The sequence below is a fragment of the Balearica regulorum genome, chromosome 3, assembly GCF_011004875.1.
Source record: "Balearica regulorum gibbericeps isolate bBalReg1 chromosome 3, bBalReg1.pri, whole genome shotgun sequence".
Taxonomy (NCBI): domain Eukaryota; kingdom Metazoa; phylum Chordata; class Aves; order Gruiformes; family Gruidae; genus Balearica; species Balearica regulorum.
The window spans coordinates 82,410,309-82,430,675 of record NC_046186.1 but is presented as its reverse complement, the minus strand read 5'-3'; the positions used below and the strand labels follow the sequence as shown (position 1 = coordinate 82,430,675).

The 20,367-nt window shown below is 38.4% G+C and overlaps 1 protein-coding gene across 1 annotated transcript in view; it reads left to right on the top strand.

The window, feature by feature from the left end:
• The window catches only part of PCNX2 (pecanex 2), a 154,290-nt gene that overhangs the window by 78,222 nt on the left and 55,701 nt on the right, over window positions 1–20,367 (top strand). Inside the window, exons 20-22 of the mRNA XM_075748702.1 lie at window positions 3,588–3,729; window positions 7,561–7,738; window positions 18,965–19,075. Coding sequence (XP_075604817.1) covers window positions 3,588–3,729; window positions 7,561–7,738; window positions 18,965–19,075 — 431 coding nt within the window. The remainder of the gene's footprint in view (window positions 1–3,587; window positions 3,730–7,560; window positions 7,739–18,964; window positions 19,076–20,367) is intronic.

Genomic DNA, 20,367 nt, shown 5'->3' with positions numbered 1-20,367 from the left:
TCAATTTGTGCCCATTTCCTTTTGTCCTGTCACTGGGCACTGGCGCCATCAACTTTACCCTCCCCATCAGGTATTTATACCCCAAAATGCCCCCAATCAGGCATTAATACAATGCCCTCTGAACCTTTTCTTCTCAAGCTAAGCAATCCCAGCTCTTGCAGCCTCTCCTCCTGTATCAAATGCTCCTGGCTCTTAATCATCTTACTGGCCCTTAGTGGCCTTTCACGAGTCATTGTCTGATCTGCCTTTTGCTTTTACATTACATTACTGTTACTTGCTGTGTTGCTTGATGTTATAGCTCATGCTTAATATATTGGCATTTTATATAATTTAAAAACTTAAATGATTGATGAAATTGAGGCAGAATTTTTTTCTGCTTCTGACATATAACTATAGATAATTTGAACAGCATGGGTAGTGCAACTTAGAGTTCTAATTTCCATTGTAACACTTTTAGAGAAACATTAAAATTGAAGGGAACTGATGTTTTCTTGAAGACTTGTTCTTGCTAATGTCCACTTGCTTTAGCGGCTAGTGCCCTGATACATGTGAGTATCGGTAAATATTTTAGTATGTCGGTCTGATTTCCTCTTCTGATACAGTAATTTCTGCAAGCAGACAGTGTACTTTGGAAGCACAGCTTTTTCTTTTTTTTTTTTTTTCCCACCAGCTCTCATCTTGCCTTTGCTACCAGCCAAAAGCTTGCTTGTCATTTCTTGATGGATCCTGTGCCTTAATCATTCTCAATATATGTTCCTGAGGTGTTTGAAGACAGCGTTGTCAGAACACAGTCTGCTGAGGGACTGTAGTCTGTTCTTCAACAAGACAACAAAAGAGTTCAGATCGTTCTCTGCAAACCCATGCATTAAGGATTTAAATCTTTTTTTAAAAAAAAAATCATGTTTTTCAAAATGATTACTCTCCAAACAAGGCTTGGGTATGAAAAATACTCAAGAGACTTGATTGAAGGTTGCCTTTTAACTTTTACTGCAATACACCAAGGAAAGTGTAGTAGAAGTATAAACCTTATTAAGGATCATGCCCAACTGAAAACATTGTTCAGGGCTTCCTCTCCCTGATAATGAGTAATTCTGATGAATACCCAAGTTTTCTTGTTTGTTACATCACTTAATCATAAAAGACTATTGTAGGAGTTCTTTCCCTTGTCCTGATTAAGTCTTCATTTGTCAGAAAACATTGTTTTCCTAACTGCAATGACTCAGCTTTTGGAAAGGTTGAGGGTAGAGATCTGCTGGACTGATCTCCACAGATGGGTTTCCTTCTGCTTTGAGATCAGCTGCATTTCCCATGCTACCTGCTGTGGGCAACAGGCTTTTTTCCTTCTTTTGCAGTCCTCGTTTTATATATGGTCCATTTCCACACTTTGGGGCTTAAGTATTATTGCAATGTATCTGGTGTTGTGTGTTAGAAAACAAGAGTTTTTTAAAAAAAAATGTTTTTCAGTCCCTTAGGCTGCTGCAGAGCCTTTTTATCATGTTCTGAGATGAAACAGGCTGAGGAAAAGGTTGTGTAATCCCTTTGATAGATATGTCTGACAGTCTTTCTTTTACCCTGTAAGAAAAATGTAGGAGCCAAACTTAAAGGTTCTCTGTTTGTATAGAAAGAGAATCCTGGAAAAGGACAGTATCCTGTAGTTGTCAGGTGTGGACGATGAAAGGACAAGTACACAAAACAAGATATCTGAGAGGAGCTTTTACCGCATAGAATTTCATTTTCAACTTCCTAATTTTTGACAAGTGTAGTGCTATGGGGAGACGAATGATTGCTTGCAATTAGATGAGCAGCTGGTAGTGACAATTCCACAAGTTTATTTCTGGCTTTGTTTCATAGACTCTGGATGAGCTGTTCAAACTTTCAGGTCTTCCACAGAATAGCAATTATCACCAGTTCTCATGATGCCTGTATGAGATCGCTCATTTATTACTTGTCATCATTTTGCCGAACTACAGGAAGAAAGGCTGAGGTCAAGGTGTATGAGCTTATGGTATAACAGATGTGTAGAAAGTAGTGTGGGACTGAGTGAGAAAGAAACCCTGAAACACTAGAGACTATTTTTTCTTCTTCCCCACCACTCCTTTTATACCCCACAGATTCATGTAAGCCATTTTCAAGTCATCCACATCTTTCCCTGGGCCCCCTCTGAATCTGAGCTCTTTTTTTCTGTCTGCGTTGTCTGCACACATCTCTCTTCTCCGGCAGCGACCTTCTTTTTGGTCTACTTGATATGCACATCTCTTCATTCAAGCTTGAGTTCTTACCCAGAGCTAAGCTTTGGGCAGCTGGATGAAGTTCTAGAGTGGAGCTCTCAGAGCAATTTGTAGTTCAGGAGGAGGAGAGAGGAACGGAGAATAACAGCTAGGTTCCAAAATGGACATTTCGCTGCATGCATGAATTTTTAGGATGTGGCCTTTAGGTAATAAGAAGGCAAAATATTTTTACATTATAACAAGAAACAGAAGTTGATCATATTTTCTGAAGGCAGATTTTTGCTAGAGAATTGCCTTAGCTTAAGATATTGGCAAAGCATGACTTAAAACAAACTTGGAATGGTTGCTTTTATATTTTTCTCTTTGAGCCTATACAATATACAGCTGTGCCTGTAGAACATAAAAACCTGTTGATTCAGCATGTCTTTTTTGCCTGTCATTGAAAAGGTTTGAGGGGGAGGGTGGGATGTGTATACATAATTATTTTCATTTCTGCGGGGAATAGTATTGGAGATTCTGTAGCTGGCATTGTTATTTCTGAGTCAATACCAAGTTCTGCCTTTTTACGTTCACTGTTTTTCCAATAACCTTGTCTAGCTGAGCTCAGTTGAGAATAAAGATATTATTTTTGTTCATACACAAGTGTTTCTGCACTCAGTTCACCTAAGTTCTCATAGCAGTTGAATTGCACAGAGCATTCACTTCTTGTTCAATACTCATATTAAACTTTTCTAACAACATCACAGTACTTACTACAAAGAAAAGATATTCTTCACTGGTGAATGATGTGATCCTCGCAGATACTTTTTACAATGGCTGTATAAGTGTTTTGAGAAACATCTATGACAGTTTCTATTTCCTGTTAATTCTTCAGCCTTTATCTCAAAGGATATCTCATTTATCAGTGAGGTCAATGATACTTTGCAGTCTAATGAACAGTGTTTCGCCCCTATAAGATGGGGAAGGAGAGGCACAGAGCTCAAATGAGGTTCCCTAGGTCATCCACCAGGTCAGTGCCAGAGCTGGAGAGGGCCTCTCCAGAGTCATTACATCACTAAAGTGCTATTTAATATAGTGACTAGTGATTGGATTATGTAGCAACTACCATCTAGAATGTTCCAACTCTTACCACTTCTGAATGTTTCTCATGAGTGTGGTTATAAGCAGCAAAACAGATACTGTCTAAACTTCAGAGAACAAAATGATTCCTCTATTGCAAAAGAATTATGAATTGTATTGTTTCATAAATTGGTTGATTATATTTATTAATGTGAGCTAACTTATTTCTTCTGTGGTATTGCAGTGCAAAAAATGCTGATAATTTGATGAAATGATCTGTTATCTGAATTTCTCTTTCAGATGCTGCTCATTTGATGTGGTTTGAAAGGCTCTACGTGTGGCTTCAATGTTTTGAGAAATATATTTTGTATCCAGCTATAATACTGAATGCCCTCACCATTGATGCTTTCTCAATTAGTAAATACAAGAAGCTTGGTACACAGTAAGTGGATTATAACTCAGAGCATGTGATAATGGAATTTTTGGTTTTAGACTGAAGATTGAGAAATGAAATTTGTTTCTTAAATGTCTGTGTGCTTGTCAGAGTTTGCTTTTGTGCATTACGAGTTCGATATACGATAATCATTGGCTTTGCTGAAAGAAAAAGCAAAACTACCTTAGCACATTCTAAGACATGACTCCAGTGATAGAGAAATTAAAAGGTTAAAGAGCTATATATAGATATATATGGAATGTCTAAATGTCAATTAAAAGCAAGACACACTATACCAGGCTGCAGGTGTTTGATGGGCATAAACACAGTGGGGTAACTAGAATTAATCAGATGAAAATGAGAAATCTAAGCTGGATATCAGGAAACATTTCCGAACTGAGGATTTTTAAGACTACAGCATAGTCTCCCAAAGGATTTGTCAGAAGCTTCACCACGCAAGTCTTTTAAGGCAAGACTGAATAAAATATTCAACAGTATAGAATGGTGGGTAGTCCTGCATTAAGAGTGGTTTGAGAAAGGCAGGGATACAAGTTTTTCCAAAGTCTCATGTCTCTGATATGAAGCAGAACTGGTGATGCTGATCCATGGTCTCACAGTATGATCCTTGCAGACAGCCTTTTATGGTAAATATTTTGGTCAGTGACTTGCCTACTGCAGATATTCAGCAGGCTTAGTGACTGCAGTATCCTCAGTGAGCAGAGTTTCTGCAGTCTTTTTATCAGAATGACAGGGATGCAGATGATAAAAACAAGGAAACAGCCTGTGTTCAGGAAGGAAGGTTCCAGTAGCAGGAAAAACTGCTGGATGGGGGGGGAGTTCCTCAGTATTAACAATAATCTAGATTCTTAACTTTTACTTTTGATGTAAAAATTGCATGTTGCTTTAATTATTCTTCTCTCTTGAAGAGCAACACAGCTTTAGGGACTACACAACTATAAGGAAAAGGTGGTCCCTGCTTTTACAAGCTGAAACTAGAGCGTTAGTCAAATTTTCTGCATATTCCTCCCACACAAGTACTTTTCCAGAGAGACTCTCACCAGTCGCTCGGAGATAGCCTGTGTAGTTCCCCATTGACCCTTTTCCCCCAGGCACTCGGGACAAGCTAAGGCCAAGGTGCTTCAGGAGTTCAGGTGTATTGTCCAGGGTGAGACTGAGTTCACACTCATCTCTCTATTTGGTTCTGTGAGCTTGGGAGAACTAAAAAGTATTCAAAATGTCATTTGTCACTAGTTAGCACATGTGACTGAATACACACACGGAGCATGTATGTAGGGTTAGGAAGGTGCTATTTTTACGTACTCATTCCTCCAAATTAGATTTCACTTTTAAGTATCACCTCCCTTAAGCGTTCAGCAGTAGTGAGTCAGTCCCTCAGAAATCTTGAAATTAGAGAAAGTAATTACATTTGTCTGCCTCTGATTTTTTTTTTGGCCTGTAAGGGAATGCCATGACAATCCTTTCCTTGCCCATCCTCCTGTGTCTGCATGATCACCTTGGATTTAAAGTCTGTGTTTTCTCCTTTTTCTTGTAACTGAGATCTACCCACAACACTCCCAGTACCCCTTCTTCTCTGGCACTCCTCTTTAATGCACTTCCCCTACAGCTACCGTGTAAATGCCACACGCAAAACATTCATCCGCAGATCCTACCTCTTTCTCCTCAACTCTGTAAGCCTGTGAGGGATCCTGGATTCTCCTTGCTCCCTCCATATACACTGTTACTGAGGGTTGTACTTTCTCTGATTTAATACATAAATACCCCTTTTCTGTTGTTGGAACATTCCTTGGTTACTTACCGCCCAAGGATCAGACCACATCGTACCTCAGAGAAGGGAAGGCGGCACTCTGTATCCGAGGTGATATGTTTTGCATGATTTGATTTTTGGATTTTTTCTCAATTTGAATGTAACTTTTTGGGTTTTTATTTTTAAAGAAGCTTCATCTTGCTTTGTGATTTAAAGGACTGAAGCGGTTTGCTTCTTGAGGAGGCAGAACAGCTCCTTCACAGTCAGGAGTTTGCTTGAGCTTTCCAGACCCTGACGTGCTGGTTATTAATGGGACCCATGCTGACAAGCTGAAAAACCTGCCCGTGTTACCTGCCACACAGGCTTCAGAAATAAGCCCCGCTTCTCTCCCGCATGCTTTCTCTCTGCTGGGAGTTAAGGCCACAGGAAAAGCATCTTGTGTGACAATATCTTTAAAGAGGAGGGATAACGAGCAAATTATTTTCTGTTACCCCCGAGAGCATTATTCTATTATTTGTGAAATTTTCTGCATGTTAACAGATCCAGTGAGGAAAAAGTCTTCCTTCTGCTCTATGATATGTAAATTTTCCATGTGAAAATTCCTCCATGTTGCAAGAATTTTCCACTTTCTGAAGAATGTGAGATCCAACTGGTTCATACAGGACACACTGGAATGGCTTCTAGTGGCTTCAGAATCTGTTTAGCTTAGTTGCTAGGCTTTCCATTCAGAAATCTGGGGCATATTGAAAAGAACAGCTCTGACAAGGTGAGAAATAAGGTCAGCTTGGCATTTCATTCCAACAGTGATGTCCTGGTGATCCTTTAGAATGACCTGCACTCAAATAAAGTTGCATCTGCATTACGGAAGATACACAATAATGAATAAATGCCACATAAAATAAAATCAACCTGGAAATGTACATGACTTAACGAGCCTTGCTAAAATGATGAAAACCTGTTTAGAGCTTTCTGGCCTGTCAAGTGTCTATCATGGCAGTAGGTATTTTCCTGGTTCACAGTAGGATGGAGGAGAGAGAACCTTCCATGCATTTTGCATATACCTGGCCTACTCTGAGTCGCTCATTATGCATTGAATCCCCATCTGTTTTCACCAGCATCAAAAAAAATGCATCTCCCAAAAAATGATTGTGCTTAATTTACTTAAGAGAAGTCACCTGGCTCTCAATTAACAGGGAGTTACTTGTACATGTCTATTAGGTTTGGGTTGTTTTTACCAGGAATAGATCCCTTATAGTTCTTGGGCATCAATGTGCAAAACTGCGATGCAAATATACTTCTCAATTGCCAGAAAACCCTGAAGGTACCTAATATCACTAAATACTCCTGAATTTGACATGATGATTGAGAGATACTTCTGAACATGCCCAATGCTTTCTGAATAAATCACTTCTGTCTTATGCTGACTAGAACCCAGAAACCCAAAGATTTTGAGCTGAGAGCTGGTTTTGCAGCATCCCCAGTATGTGATCGGAATTGAGTTCACAAAATACTGCTTTGATTTCCTTCCTTTTAAAAACCTTGATGGAGAAGGTGGTGTTGCCCATTTCATTTAACAAGAGTCCAACTGTTAAGCACTACCAGGAAAGTAGAGGCTATGGGAGGCTTGCTTTTGATTCCTCCTGCTTTGGTAGTAAGGAGTGGGGAATCATGTGTTCCAATTCCTGCTCCTGCCTCTGTTCCTGTGGTTTTTAGTGGCTGTTGGATAAAATACAGACCCATGCAAGGGAAACTGAAATTTTAAGAGCTATATAAAAGTATCCTTTCTAGATTCTTGGGTTTTAATAGTCAACACTACTGGTTTTAATACAGAGTTCTTTATTACAGATTACAAGTATATGATAATGATAAGGAAAAAATATGAAGTTGCACATGGGTCAAATAAATGTGATTATTAAAAGAACATAGGATTAATATCTGAAATCCATAAGATGTATAGATTTAGATATACATAGCAATCTAAAGTACATCTGGTACAGCTATTTATATTTAAAAGCTTCATCATTTAAAGCTTTATGACTTTTGACTTGATTAGGGTTTTTCTTTCTTTCTTACAGCTGTGATATTATCCTCATAACAGTTGCTGGGATGAAACTCCTCCGCTCCTCATTCTGTAATCCTGTCAATCAATTTGTTACTTTGAGCTTTACTGTAATCTTCTTCCGATTTGACTACAGAGACATTTCAGAAAATTTCTTGCTGGATTTCTTCATGATGTCCATCGTGTTTCATAAGGCAAGTTTTTAATGAATGCATATATAGGCATAGATTATTGGTACTATAGAGGAAAAAAACCCTCTAAGCTGAAAACAAGGTTCCAGTTAAATGTCTTCTCTGGTTTTGTGCAATGTTTTGCATTTACTTTTTGTTCACATGTTGCTAAAGAAAGTTCAGAATTGTTGTTTTCAGGAGGAGAATCCTCTTGGGTCATTAGTGCAGGGCTGCCCTCCAGATCAATCGCCTGGTGTTTTTATCTAGGTTTCCTTTGAATGCCTCTAGTGTTTGACTCAACAACTTCCTTTGGGAAATTATTCCATTATCTAATCATCTTCACGATAATAAATGTTTTCCTAATGTCAGCCTTAACATTTTTCTTTTCCTATTTTCAGTCTGTTATCCTTGTGATGCTGCCCTTAACCTTAACCTCAGAGCTCCTTCCTCTCTTTTACATTGTTAGCTCTTGGAGGTTGCTCTAGTGGAATTTACTTTTAAAAAAAAAACAAACCCTTTCTGCATCGGCCAGATCAGATCCTGTCTTGATTTGTTATCTATGCTGTTTCACTGAAATAAGCAGGTTTAACTGATACCTTGATAAATCGTGAGAAAGTGTTGAAGACTTGCTGAAAGCTTTTACCAATTCTTCTGTTTTGTTTTTAAACTTGTTGGTTCCTGATTGCTATTACATATACAGTTTGTCCAGGGGTAACTCTGGTGGAGTGTTTGTTTTTGTTGTTGGGGTTTTTTGTCAGGCTTGTTTGCTTGGTTTCTTTTTCTAAAATATTCCTACTATATGTGTGAGTATGACCCAGCTAGAACTACTTGATTTCTGAGAGGAGAAAGACAGGGAAGTTCCAGGTTTCCTAAGGAAATTTTCAGTGGTGGTACATTGGGAGTTCCCAGTCATTCGGCAAAGAGTGAAGCAGAAGTTACATGTTTTTCCTGGTTTATTGCAGTGCTGCTGTAAGGGAGGAGGGGAGGAATAATAACAACTTGATGAGGGAGCTCAGGCTCGCTCTTTTCTCTGAACTCTTGGGCCACACTCCAGCAGGAGCTTCTCCTGCTTCAAGCCTTCAACCCTCAGACCCGTTCTGCTTTCTGTCTGCTGGGGTGAGGCAGCAAGGGTTGGGGAGAGAGGGCAGAAGAGATGGAAAGCCCTGCTTTAAAAAGAACCCCCACTCCATGCTCTGTGATCCTAAAATAGGGTTAGAGCAAGATTCTTACCTTGGAATGAAAGATGAACAGCGAAAGTGATGCAGAGGTTGATAGCATCATGGCAGTTTTCAGTATTTGTTGCATTAGTGTGTTCCCTAGAGTAAAGGAGGCATTTCCATCTCCAGAGAAGGTTCAGTGATGTGCGTCAGTGGACATCCCATGTCTGAAGAATGGCTTATTTAGTCCTAAACTTCGTTCTCCAAACACCTCTACAGGATCAAAAAATTAGCATCCCAGAATTGAAAGTCTCACTATTCATCAATTCCCTTGAAAATGTTGACTGAGCATATCACAAAGTAGTGGTGTGGATCATTGAATGTTTTTTTGGAGAGAGAGATGTAAAGGCTTTTCAGTGTTGTTTTTTGGGAGTTGCTTGGATAGTTTGAAGCTACTGTTTACACTACAAAGACTAGTGATAGCAATGCGAATGAGACAATGAAGGATGCATACCAAATTAAGCAGAGATGTTTGCTAGAATAACTACTACTCTACTAGGCTCTACAGACATGTTTTGAAAATGTAGTTTTAGCTTTGATCTGCCATGTTCTTCATATCTGATAATAGCTGAATTTTTGCAGGTCACTAGTTCGTCAAGTGGACTTGTCCTTGTTCCATTTTAAAAAAATTGAAATCAATGGTTGAATTATTTATATTACAAAAGCACATGCACAGTTACACAATGATCATTAAAGCCAATTTGAAAAATAGCATTGCAGATGATAGCAATTAAAGTCCTATTAATTTCAAATCATAAAGGGCATCAGTTTTCTTTACCCTAATTAAGGTCTGAGATTTTATTAGCTCAATGTTGTGGTACTTTAGTAAAGGATATTGTCACTTGAGGATAAAGGTGGTCTGTGTTTATTCCATGCTATAGGTCCTAAGCAAGCTGCATCCACTTCTGTTCTGAAAAGCTTTATGATGCTTCACAGATTCTGTCTGTCTGTAGTTTGGTCATTTTTATGTTTGCAGCTATTTTTAGAAATGATTTCAGGTTGGGGTTTTTTTTCTTTTTATTACCATTGGCTATGCAGAACTCATTACACAGGCATGGCTGATCTCTGATTACTCATTGAAAGTGTCAACTTAGCACCATCTGAATTAGGGAACACTAGAAGCGCTGTGCCTTAGTCATAGTGGTAGTAGTTTTTAGGCATTGTTACCCCACAAAAATATTTGCAGGCTCTCAAAGTACTGTGGTAGTAAGCATTTATTTTCTTCTGCCAGGCAACAGGGAAGAAGGTATCTAAATTCAACAGACATTCACAACTGCATTAGTGACTCTTGAAGCAGATTATGTTGAATAAAACTTAGCTTTGGGTAGAATATTTCTGAATATATCACTGATGGTGCTTCCCTCATTTTCCCCATTGTGCTGTTGATTTAATATAATTTAGTCAAATCAGAAGCTCCAAATAAGCATATTGCTCCCTGAACAAGTTGAGGCATGGAAGTCCGAATCGCTGCTCACAGATTTTTATCTGTTTGCAAATAGCCAAGCCACCCACACTGGAGTAACACAGAACAAGAGAGTCTATTCAGTTTTATTCCAGAGGACTTTTTTAATCAACCTGGATTTTTTTCTTTTTAACATCATAGGACTAAGTGAAAACAATGCTAAAGTTGATTAGGTGTATGCAGAGTGTGCTGTTTTGTCTTTCAAATTGTCATGGGAAGGGAGCAAGATAAACGTTTAGGAAAGACATATTTATATTTAAGAATGATTGCAGCTTTCAATTCAAGTGGAACAGGCCTTTTCCATCTTTCTTGTGCTAAGACTTTCCATATAGCCAGGCCAGTTTGTCTCCTTGGCTATGGCCTGGCATTTTTGTGTCCAAAACTCCTGTTGTCTATATTCTTTAAATCAGAGCCAACTGGCCTTTTAAAATTATATGATTGGTCATTCAAAAAATGTGGGTGTAATGCTTTACAGGAAGTCAAACCGGATAATCAAGACAGTCGTCTTGGTCTACATGACTCTGTGTAAACTTTTCAAATGAGCCAATTGTTCTCCCTGGACTTTTTAGGAGGTGGTGTCAATGCAAAGGTTAATAAGAATGTTCGTATTCGTTGAAAATGGAAACCCACAAATAACTGAGAATATATTCTTCATAGGCACAGCAAAGATAGCATATGTAACAGGACTTAGGGGATTTCTTCCTAGACTTCTAACAGTAGAAAAAACTCTAAGAGTCTTTCTGTAATAGGGTAAAAAATGTGGAAATGTTAACCAGTCTGGGGGCATAGAAAGAATAAACTATTTGGGAATGATGAAAGATGGACCTTTCTTCCACCCTTCTGATGTTTAGTGACATAATACATAATTGAGGAAAACCCAATATACACAACACGTGGATGAGGTGGAGACCATATGGGTGGTTAAATGCATGTCATAGGTCATCTATTCCATCTTTCTTCACTGTGATTAAAAAAAAAAAAAGGAAGAAAAGAAACAATTGTTCAAGTCAAGAATGAACAGATATTGTTTAGTGTGTAGTAGAAACCAATGCAAATCATTCAAACAGTGGGGGTATCTGGAACTGGCTGAGTATTAACACAGATGCTTAGGGCAAGGCTTATCCCCAGCTCTTTTTCTGTGTTCTCTTTAAGATGTGGCTTTTCATTTCATCCAGTGTTATGGGCAAATCTTGCTGGTGGAGAGGGGTCATAGTGTCTCCTTGAACCACTTTTGGAACCTCAAATGGTGCTGATGTTGAGCTGAAAGAGCAAAGACAGCAAAAAAACTTGATAGTGCAAATATGGATGCTTCTGGTTGTAGTATGCTCTTGGCTACTACAAAAAAACTGGTGGGGGTTTTTTTCTACCACTGTGTTCTCTACTGCGAGCAACCAGCAGCATGTTGGAGATTCCTGTGTGCCAAACTGTGGTAAACTGGTTCTTTTACCAGCAGCCTTTTCAACTGAGAAGTGATACCTGGCTTTGGAATATGCATTTTTGCCAGATCTGTGTAGCTTCCTTTAAGCCCTAAAGAAAGAATCACCCCTAGCTTACGCTCTCATCTACTATGCAGATACAGATGGGAATGATAAGACCCAGTGTCATTAGTCCTCTAATGTATAGGACTACAACTTATCTCTTTCGATGTCTTGTATGTTACTGGCAGGCAGTTTAATGGACTCTTAATTTGTGTGTGTGGATGAACTAATTAGCAATACTAAAATATGAAATCACCTTATATTTTCTTATAGTCAAGTCCTATGAGGGTTCTGAATTTGTCTTCATGCATAAGGCAAAATAATCAAAGAACCAGAGCTTGTTAAACTTGCCTTCATTAACACTGAATTAATTTGCCTAAGTACTTTTACCCCTGCTGAGCTCACTTAAGAATACAATTTCCCTCTCTGATATTTTTTCTTCTTTCCCGGAATACATTTTCCAGCTAATAAGGAATCTGCATTTTTTTATTTTTTATAAGAATTTTTCTCTTTCTATATACTTTTCTGCCATAGTATCCAGTGTCACACATTTATGAAAGATGATCTTTATGTCAAAGTAACTCCAGCTAGGACAGCCAGTTTGTGACAACCTGCCAGACCTGTGTTGATCAGGCTTAACTTTCAACATCCACAACACAATCCCTTGGGCGGGAAAGAAATTATGCATGTCACCTTATTTTCCTTCATTTTATGAGAAAGTGCTACCAAGTGCAATGACCTTCTCAATGCTTTGTTGAAGTCAAGTAATTAACCTATTGGATCTTTTTATTGCCTTTGTGGCAATAAAGCTCTTGGTTGGTTGGCATGTCCCATTGATTGATTTAGGTGCTACTTATAAGTCAAAAGCTTCTCTCTTTTTTCTGTCCCCTTCTGATTTTTCACCCTTCTCTAAATCTGATGTTTCACTTCAAAGCTTCTGGCACTAAGTCGTTAATTCATATTTTAATCCATTTCTTGCCATTCATGCATACTGAAATCCAATGTCTTAATCAGCTGCACCCTCTTGGCTCACAGCTGTTTCCTCTGCTTTTGATATCCAGCATATAAACCCTGTTAAGACACTTTCTGCTGAGTAAAATACCCAAGGCTGCATCTGATATTTGACAGAATAATCCCAGTGGTATTTTCCATAGACTCCTTAACTCTCTTGAGCACTCTACAGTTCATGTTTCCTTTTAATATTGGAGAAATGGTTTAATTGATTTTTCATTCAGATTTCCATCACTGACCTCTTTGTCAGACTTCATTCCTAACACTATTGCCAAATTGCATTTTCTCTCCTTTTTTGGTTTGTTATTTTTCTTTAGAATGGGACAAATGCACACAGGCGTGCAGGGAGATGTACGCCCACTCCCTGCGTTCACTCTGGCTCACTATGTACTGAGAACTATATTCCTGTACTTTCATGCTGATAGAGATGTGTTTGGTATCTGTATCCTGAGTACCTGGTGCTTCGGCACACAACTTACTCTATGCGGTTTTTGTGTCTGCTTTTAGTAAAGGAGATTTTTGGGAAGATACGGTCTTGGCAGGAGCCATGCCTATGAAGGCTTCACTGAAGAGGCTGGATCAGTGTAGCTCCCATCTGATTTATTTCATATGTCTGGCCCTCTGCAAATTAAGCTGATTAGCTCTGGTCTTGTCCTTTTTGCCCGCCTCTGGAGATAGGGGAAACAGTTTCTTACAATACAACAGGCTCCTTCCCTGGGCTCTTGCTGTCAGCTAACTGTGTTGGAAGAAGCAGCCTCTGCTGTGAGCAGATCCAGGACTGTTAGGTTTTATCATCATCTTATTGTCATAATCCTCATCATACTTCTGCCTGATGGCTAGCATTTAACTTCAAATGTAAGGCTTCCAAGGCTTCTTACTCAAACTGTTTAAAACCTGCCTGTTTTGTACACTGTTGATGTTAAGTGCGGAACACTGTGTGTGAGGAATGTATTCCTCCGAGGTTTGATATCAAAGCCTTGGACTGATTGTATTTTGATCCTCTTATATATGTTGCATTAAACAATGAGCTTGAAATCCCACAATATAAAGGATTCAAATGTCTGTAAGCAGATGCAAATAAAGTCAGCCTGGAAAGTATTTGTTGTAGATTCAAACATAGGGCTGTTCAAACACACCAATGGAATGTCACAATGACTTAAGACATAAACATTAAAAAGCTTTAATATTTCCAGTAAATCTTGTTTTGTAGGATTTCATAGGTGAAGTTTGTTTTAAATGACATTAAGTAAAAACCAGAAAGTCAGTAATTTGCAAAGCAAAACCATGAACTAGAGTAAAATTCTTCCACCTAATTTCATATCCATAAACACATACATACTCACAACTTTCCCTCTTAATGTATCTTAATTTTTATAGACATACAAAAAAAAAAAAAAAATTAGCAGTATTAGAATTTCTTCCAGGACTTGGAGCTACCAATTGACCAGAATTAGCATAACATGAAAAACCAAATACACAGCTAGCGTCTGAGAGTGAGTTCAAATCTGTCTCAAGTTCTTAGCATCTAAACAGGGATGTAAAGAAATACCTGTTCAAAGTGGAAAATGATTGCTTTCTGCATTTAACTTTTTTAATCTCTCAATTTTGTGTTGCACGTAGAGCATATAGCCATATGTATATGACAGTTATTTTTGTTTAAAACCAATTTGTACATACACTTTTTTAAAACACAGCAAAATTCAAGCAAGCAAGAAAATGTTAATGATTATGCATTATTTAGTCCCAGTATTGCCAAGGAGTCTGCCCACACAGAATCCCAACAGATGCTAAACAGATAGAAAGGCTGCCAAATGCTGAAAGCATTGCTAGTCTCCATCTCACATTCAGTGTCACTTAAATTCAGGTGTTAATCTCTGCCTAGTTTATTGAAATCTACCAGACTGAGAAAAGGAGAGCACATTTTAGTGATGTTTCAGACTCCCAAAATCTTTTTTTATGTATGTGAACTAATTTCTATTAACTTCTAGTTTGTAATCTTACTTAAATTTGGTTAAGAATAACCACATTTAAAAGAAATCCTGAAAAGATAAGTCTTTGCCTTTGCTTTGTTTAGAGATATATAGAATACTAGCTTATGTGCCAGAGGTCTGTAGAGGCTTCCAAACTCAGAGGACTTAAGGATGATTAGGATGATAAAATGTGTGTGTCCACATAAAATAAATATGAAAGAAAGATGCATGTTCTGCACTTTCACTTGACAGTACTGGGAATGTGCTGGCTTAAATTCACTGAATATACTGATAATTTAAACTCTTTATCAGAGACTTAAAAACTGTTTTCTGTGCAAAACTGTCACATGAGTAATGATATCTAGAAATATTAGAACTTTGTCCCCTAAATCATATATCATTTTTCTGCTTAGTGAACTGTAGAAAACATTGAAGATCTAAGGTGCCTTAATAAAAATATTCTTTTATAAATCATCCTAAACTGTGATGGGGAAGTCTTAATGGAAAATTAATCTTTTATATGTGTTTAAGGAAATTGTTATAAAGAGAGGGTTAAAACTCAGCACAGATTTTTTTTTTTTTTTAATTTTTTACTTTTAATACACTTTCACTTCAAATGGGAAGGTTCCCCCTTTTGTATCTAGCACTGTTAAAAAATATACCTCACACCCTCAGGAGCAAGTTATTACCTTCATTCAGCCAAAACTTTGCTGAGGATAAATTTTGTATTTCACAGAATCAGAGGGGCTGAGGTGTCCTATCAGGTCCCAAGGAAGTGTTTTTGTCCAGTTTGTTTAAATGTATCCTTAATAAGTCCTTCACTACTTAGGGTGTCTTCATGCTTTCCCACAGGTCTCAAGGGCCTGTGATTCCTGAAGTCTTACCAGTAAAGACCAAGGCAAAGGTGGCATTGAGTGCCTTGACCTTCTCCATGTCCTTTGTCACCAGATCCCCTGCCCCATTTAGCAGCAGATCCGTGTTTTCCCCAGACTGTCTTTTGCTGCTGCTATTACCTGTAGAAGTCCTTCATGTTGCCTTTCACTTTCCTTGCCAGATTCAACTCCAGATGGGCTTTGTTGTTTCTAACCTTTTCTAATCCTAATTGTTTCTGACAGTTTTAAAAAGATGTTGAAGGTTTTTCTCTTAAGCTAGTGTCTTGTGATTATTGAAGACTGAAATGCCATTAGTTGTAGTTGAAATGAGAGAATGACTGCTTCTGAGGATCAGCTTCCTCCTATTTACGAAGGCAATTTTTAGCAGCTTCAGTTTCTTTCTGTGAGAAAAGCAATAGCACTTTGTGAATCCTTGGAGTTCCTATGTCAGATATAGAAAAAAAGTATATGGTAAACTGGGTAAAAACTGATAAGGAACAATATTTTTTAGATGTTTCTAGCAAAACCAAAAAGGGAAAATGTAAAGCCAAATCCCCCCTCCCTAAATCTCTGTACCATAGTTGCTAGGTGACATCACCTTTAACAAGTAGAGTTAGATATGTAAAATGCTAATGGCATGTTACCCTCCAGGTGTTTTGCAGTGTGTGGCCTGGAAAAGAGGTAATAGAGGCACTTGACAACTCTTAATGAAAGCAGTAGTTTGAAATTCACACGTTTCCAGGCCTTTAGGTGCGGGGTCATAAGGCCCTCAAAAAGCAAGAGGGGTTCACCAGAGCGCTGCTCTTACCTTCATGTTCTTGCAAATGGAGATGAGCTCCATTGCCTGTCTTGCAGAAACATTAGCCAAGAGGCAGGTGTTGAAAGACACAACAGCCAGTTCAAGCAGTGGTGAATGTACAAGTAGTAGGACTTGTTAGAAGCAACGGGGAACTTGGACTCCATGGCCTGTTTTGCAAGAATGTGTAAATATTAAAGAATGATTAAAACAGTGTAATGGAACAAGAAGCCAGAATGGTCTCCTCCTGGATTTGGTTTCCTAGCAAATGCAAAACCTGAATTTTATTTGAGGTTTGAAAACCTTTTGATGAACCCTGAGCTTTGAGCACAGCTGGGATGATTTATAGCTTTGTGATTTCAATCTGTAACAGGCAGAACTTTGCTGGATTGTGCTGCAGTTTTGAATTTTTGAGGCTTCAGATGTGAGTCATTAGCTTTTTCAGCCCTTCACTTAAATCTTTTAGCAGATACCATTTTTCTCCCAGCTGCTCATTCAGACATTTCAGATAAATAAAAATGAAGCAAAACAAAGCAACCCCACAGCCTGCTAAACAGGGTTCAAATAAATAAAAGTCAGTTCTAGTTTGAGTTCAGTTCTACTTGCCTACGTTAACTAATGTAGTTTTCAAGTCACATGTAGTATTTCTGAGAGAAAACAAAGTTGACAAGATCTGAATTTCTCATACTTAAACTAAGTAGGGGTAACCAGGCTGTGCCTTGAAGAGATCATAGCAGCTTGTTCTTATCAGGGCTTTGCTGGTGTTAAATAGTATGTGTGTGGAAAGTTAACATAATCTGTATTTTGCATATTGCTCCTAATTTGAGTCATGCCAAAGCACAGAAAGCATGTGAAGCGCTGCTTGCATCTCAGCTGGAAGGTTTATCGGTTATAACTGGAGTTTGCATGACACAGCAGCTGCTTCTGCGATCCTTTGGTAGCACAAAGACGAAAACACATTAATGCCATCAGTCATTCTTACCTCCTTCGCAATTCATTTGCAATTATTTACAATAATTCATAAAGAAGCTCAGTGAAACATCTAGTAAGTGCATTGCTGGTGTGGATACAGATGGCCAAGTGTTACTTTGGGGGTGGCATCTTAAGGACAGGTAAAATGAATTGGCCAGTGAAGGTGCACCCTCACTGACTGTCAACATAGTACTAAATGAAGAGTGCCTAGGACCATGCTGTGTCCCTCAGGCCAGCTGTCCTGGGGAAGCTTGTGTCCGTGCTAACTCTCCCAGTCTGTACGCAGGGTGGAGGTATGGAACTGCCACCTGGAAATGGACCGTGGAGGGTTTTCATTCCAAAGGATGCCTGGGAACTGCTTGGAAGAGTGCTAGCTGGGCCAGACCAAAACCTTCCCAGGGACCTTTCTAACAATTTGACAACATATACAATTCTAGTGCCTGGGAACATTCCCTGGAAGCATTTCATGTACCAGTATTGATGTAGCCTCAGTGTCTTTCAGGATGTTGTCAATGACTTGTTTTTTCATTAAATCAATTAAAAAAAATTTACTGTAGGAAATTCAACATGTATTTACTGTATAAGCATGAAATATTGCATATACTTCTGTTTCACTGTCACCTTTTGTGTGTATTGAGCACTGATGTCTACTGATGGCCAAATCTTTCCTGACAGTTTGTCAGGAATCTACTCTGCAATATGAATCTGATGGCCCAGTGCAGACAAGACTTAAGATCTGGTTTGGCCTGATGCCAAGAGAGCTGGCAGGAAAAAAAAAAATGTATTTTAGGGAATAAGTACACATCATTCTTGAATCAGAAATTGCTAGTTGCAGCACCAAGTGTATTTTACAGGAAGGAAAAGTAAATTGAATGTCTTTTTCCATTTGTACTGCACAACAATAGAAATTCATATTAATGCAATGTTTTTATGGTAGGATAGTTTGATGTTGAAAATACAGCTACAATTCATGGTTAATGCTAAATGTGCGCTTACATGGTGATGACTTCTCCCGTTGATTCAGAAATGAAAATGTGTTCTTGAGAAATGTCTGATTTCCATGTGCAGAGCCACACGTGTCACACATTGAGCTTCCTCTGTTCACTATATCTGCTTTTTCCTGGAGTCTCTTGTCCTGTAACCGTCTGACTGGCGGGTGTGATATATGCAGCAAGTGTCAGAACCTGTTTTCCCACTTTCTAATTAAAGCAGACATGCTTTTGAAGAAAGGTAATCTGGGAGCTACCTCAGTACAGTGGTTAAAAATGTACCTCATTGCAAGCTTGAATTTCAAATGAAGAATATACTTTTGTGCTTTACAAGGCCTTAATGCCCCTGAAAGCTAATAATACAGTATAATTTCTCACATTCACTCCAGGGCACAGTTCTAAAAAGTGTCACTTTCAGATATTAGTATTGAAACTATCTCACTGCCTAAAAAGTCACCACGTTTTTCTTTTTTTCTTTTTCAGCTGTGGGACCTACTGCAGAAGTTGCAGTTCATCATGACGTACATTGCTCCCTGGCAGATTGCCTGGGGATCATCATTCCATGTTTTTGCTCAGCTCTTTGCAATACCTCATATCCTTTATGAATTTGTTTTTCTTTATCCTTAAATTCCTCTTCATATATTCATTTATTTACAGTGTTTGAACAAAGTGCAAAATTCTTAGGTAACTTACCTTAAAATGTAAAAATGCTTGGAACATCTCCTGAGAAATATAGTTTTGTTTCTTCCTTGGTTACAGGGCTCTGAAACTGGGAAACTGAACTCTTAACTCAAACTGGTCTGATTGTGTCTGATCGCTTCACACTGAGCCACACTCTGCATATTGCTTACTTCCACAGTCCTCAGCACTGACTTTTGATACAACCAGAAAGAAACTTTGTGATTGACGCATTAGCTCCAACTTGGGTGGACTTTTATGCATGCAGAAGCTTTTGTAAAGTGCTGGGCATGTGGCTGACTGAGCGCTAAAATGTTAGTTACTTTCTCAGTCTTTAGTTGGTATCTCAGATACAAATTCATTTCAGTGAGCTAATTTCTGTTGCAACTGTCCTGATTTTTTTTTTCCCCATATCAGAAGCAGCTGGATTTAAACATTTTAATGTGCATTTTTCATCATGGTGCTGAGAAGCATTCTCCTTTTTAACATTTCCACTCTGTTTTATGAGTAACAATATATGTTCATCAACACCTAAGCAGTCCTTTAGAAACAGTCTGTTTCAGTGCCCGTTCCAGGGCTGTGAACGTTGGTTTTGTGGATATGGAGAGTAAAACACAGGGTAAAGTCACCCTCAAATGTCTGTAGGGTTAAAAAATATATATTGGATTTTTGGAACAAAAATTTTTCATCTTAAAGTCTAACTTGGTTAGAAATCTGATTTAATACAGGAAAAAGATAAAAAATGAAATAAAACACTTTAACTGAACAAATTTAACTTTATTGATATCTAAAGCATTTTCAGAGATGAACTTTTCATTTCTTCCTTCTCTCTTAACCAAAGTTGTGGAGGAAGAGTTGACAAAGTAGCTTTAGTTCAGACCTACTGAAGAGTTTACTTTGTACTGTTTATTAGAAATACGCACTTAAGTCTTTGTTCCTTCCATCCCACAATGGTTCCCCCCCCCCCCCCCCCCGCCTTGAGTCATTTCTTCCCTCTGCTTTTTCCTGTGATATATTGAATCATATGCCACATTGATTAACTATGCTTATGTTTCTAGATAGGAAATATAAATGAGAGTCTTGGACAGAGGGAATTGCAGACAGAATACCTCCCTGAGGGAAAGTTTTAGATTATCTATTTATGAAAGGAAAGCATTATGAAAATAGTGATCTTAGAACTTTGAGTAGTTTGTGGCAAATTATTACAG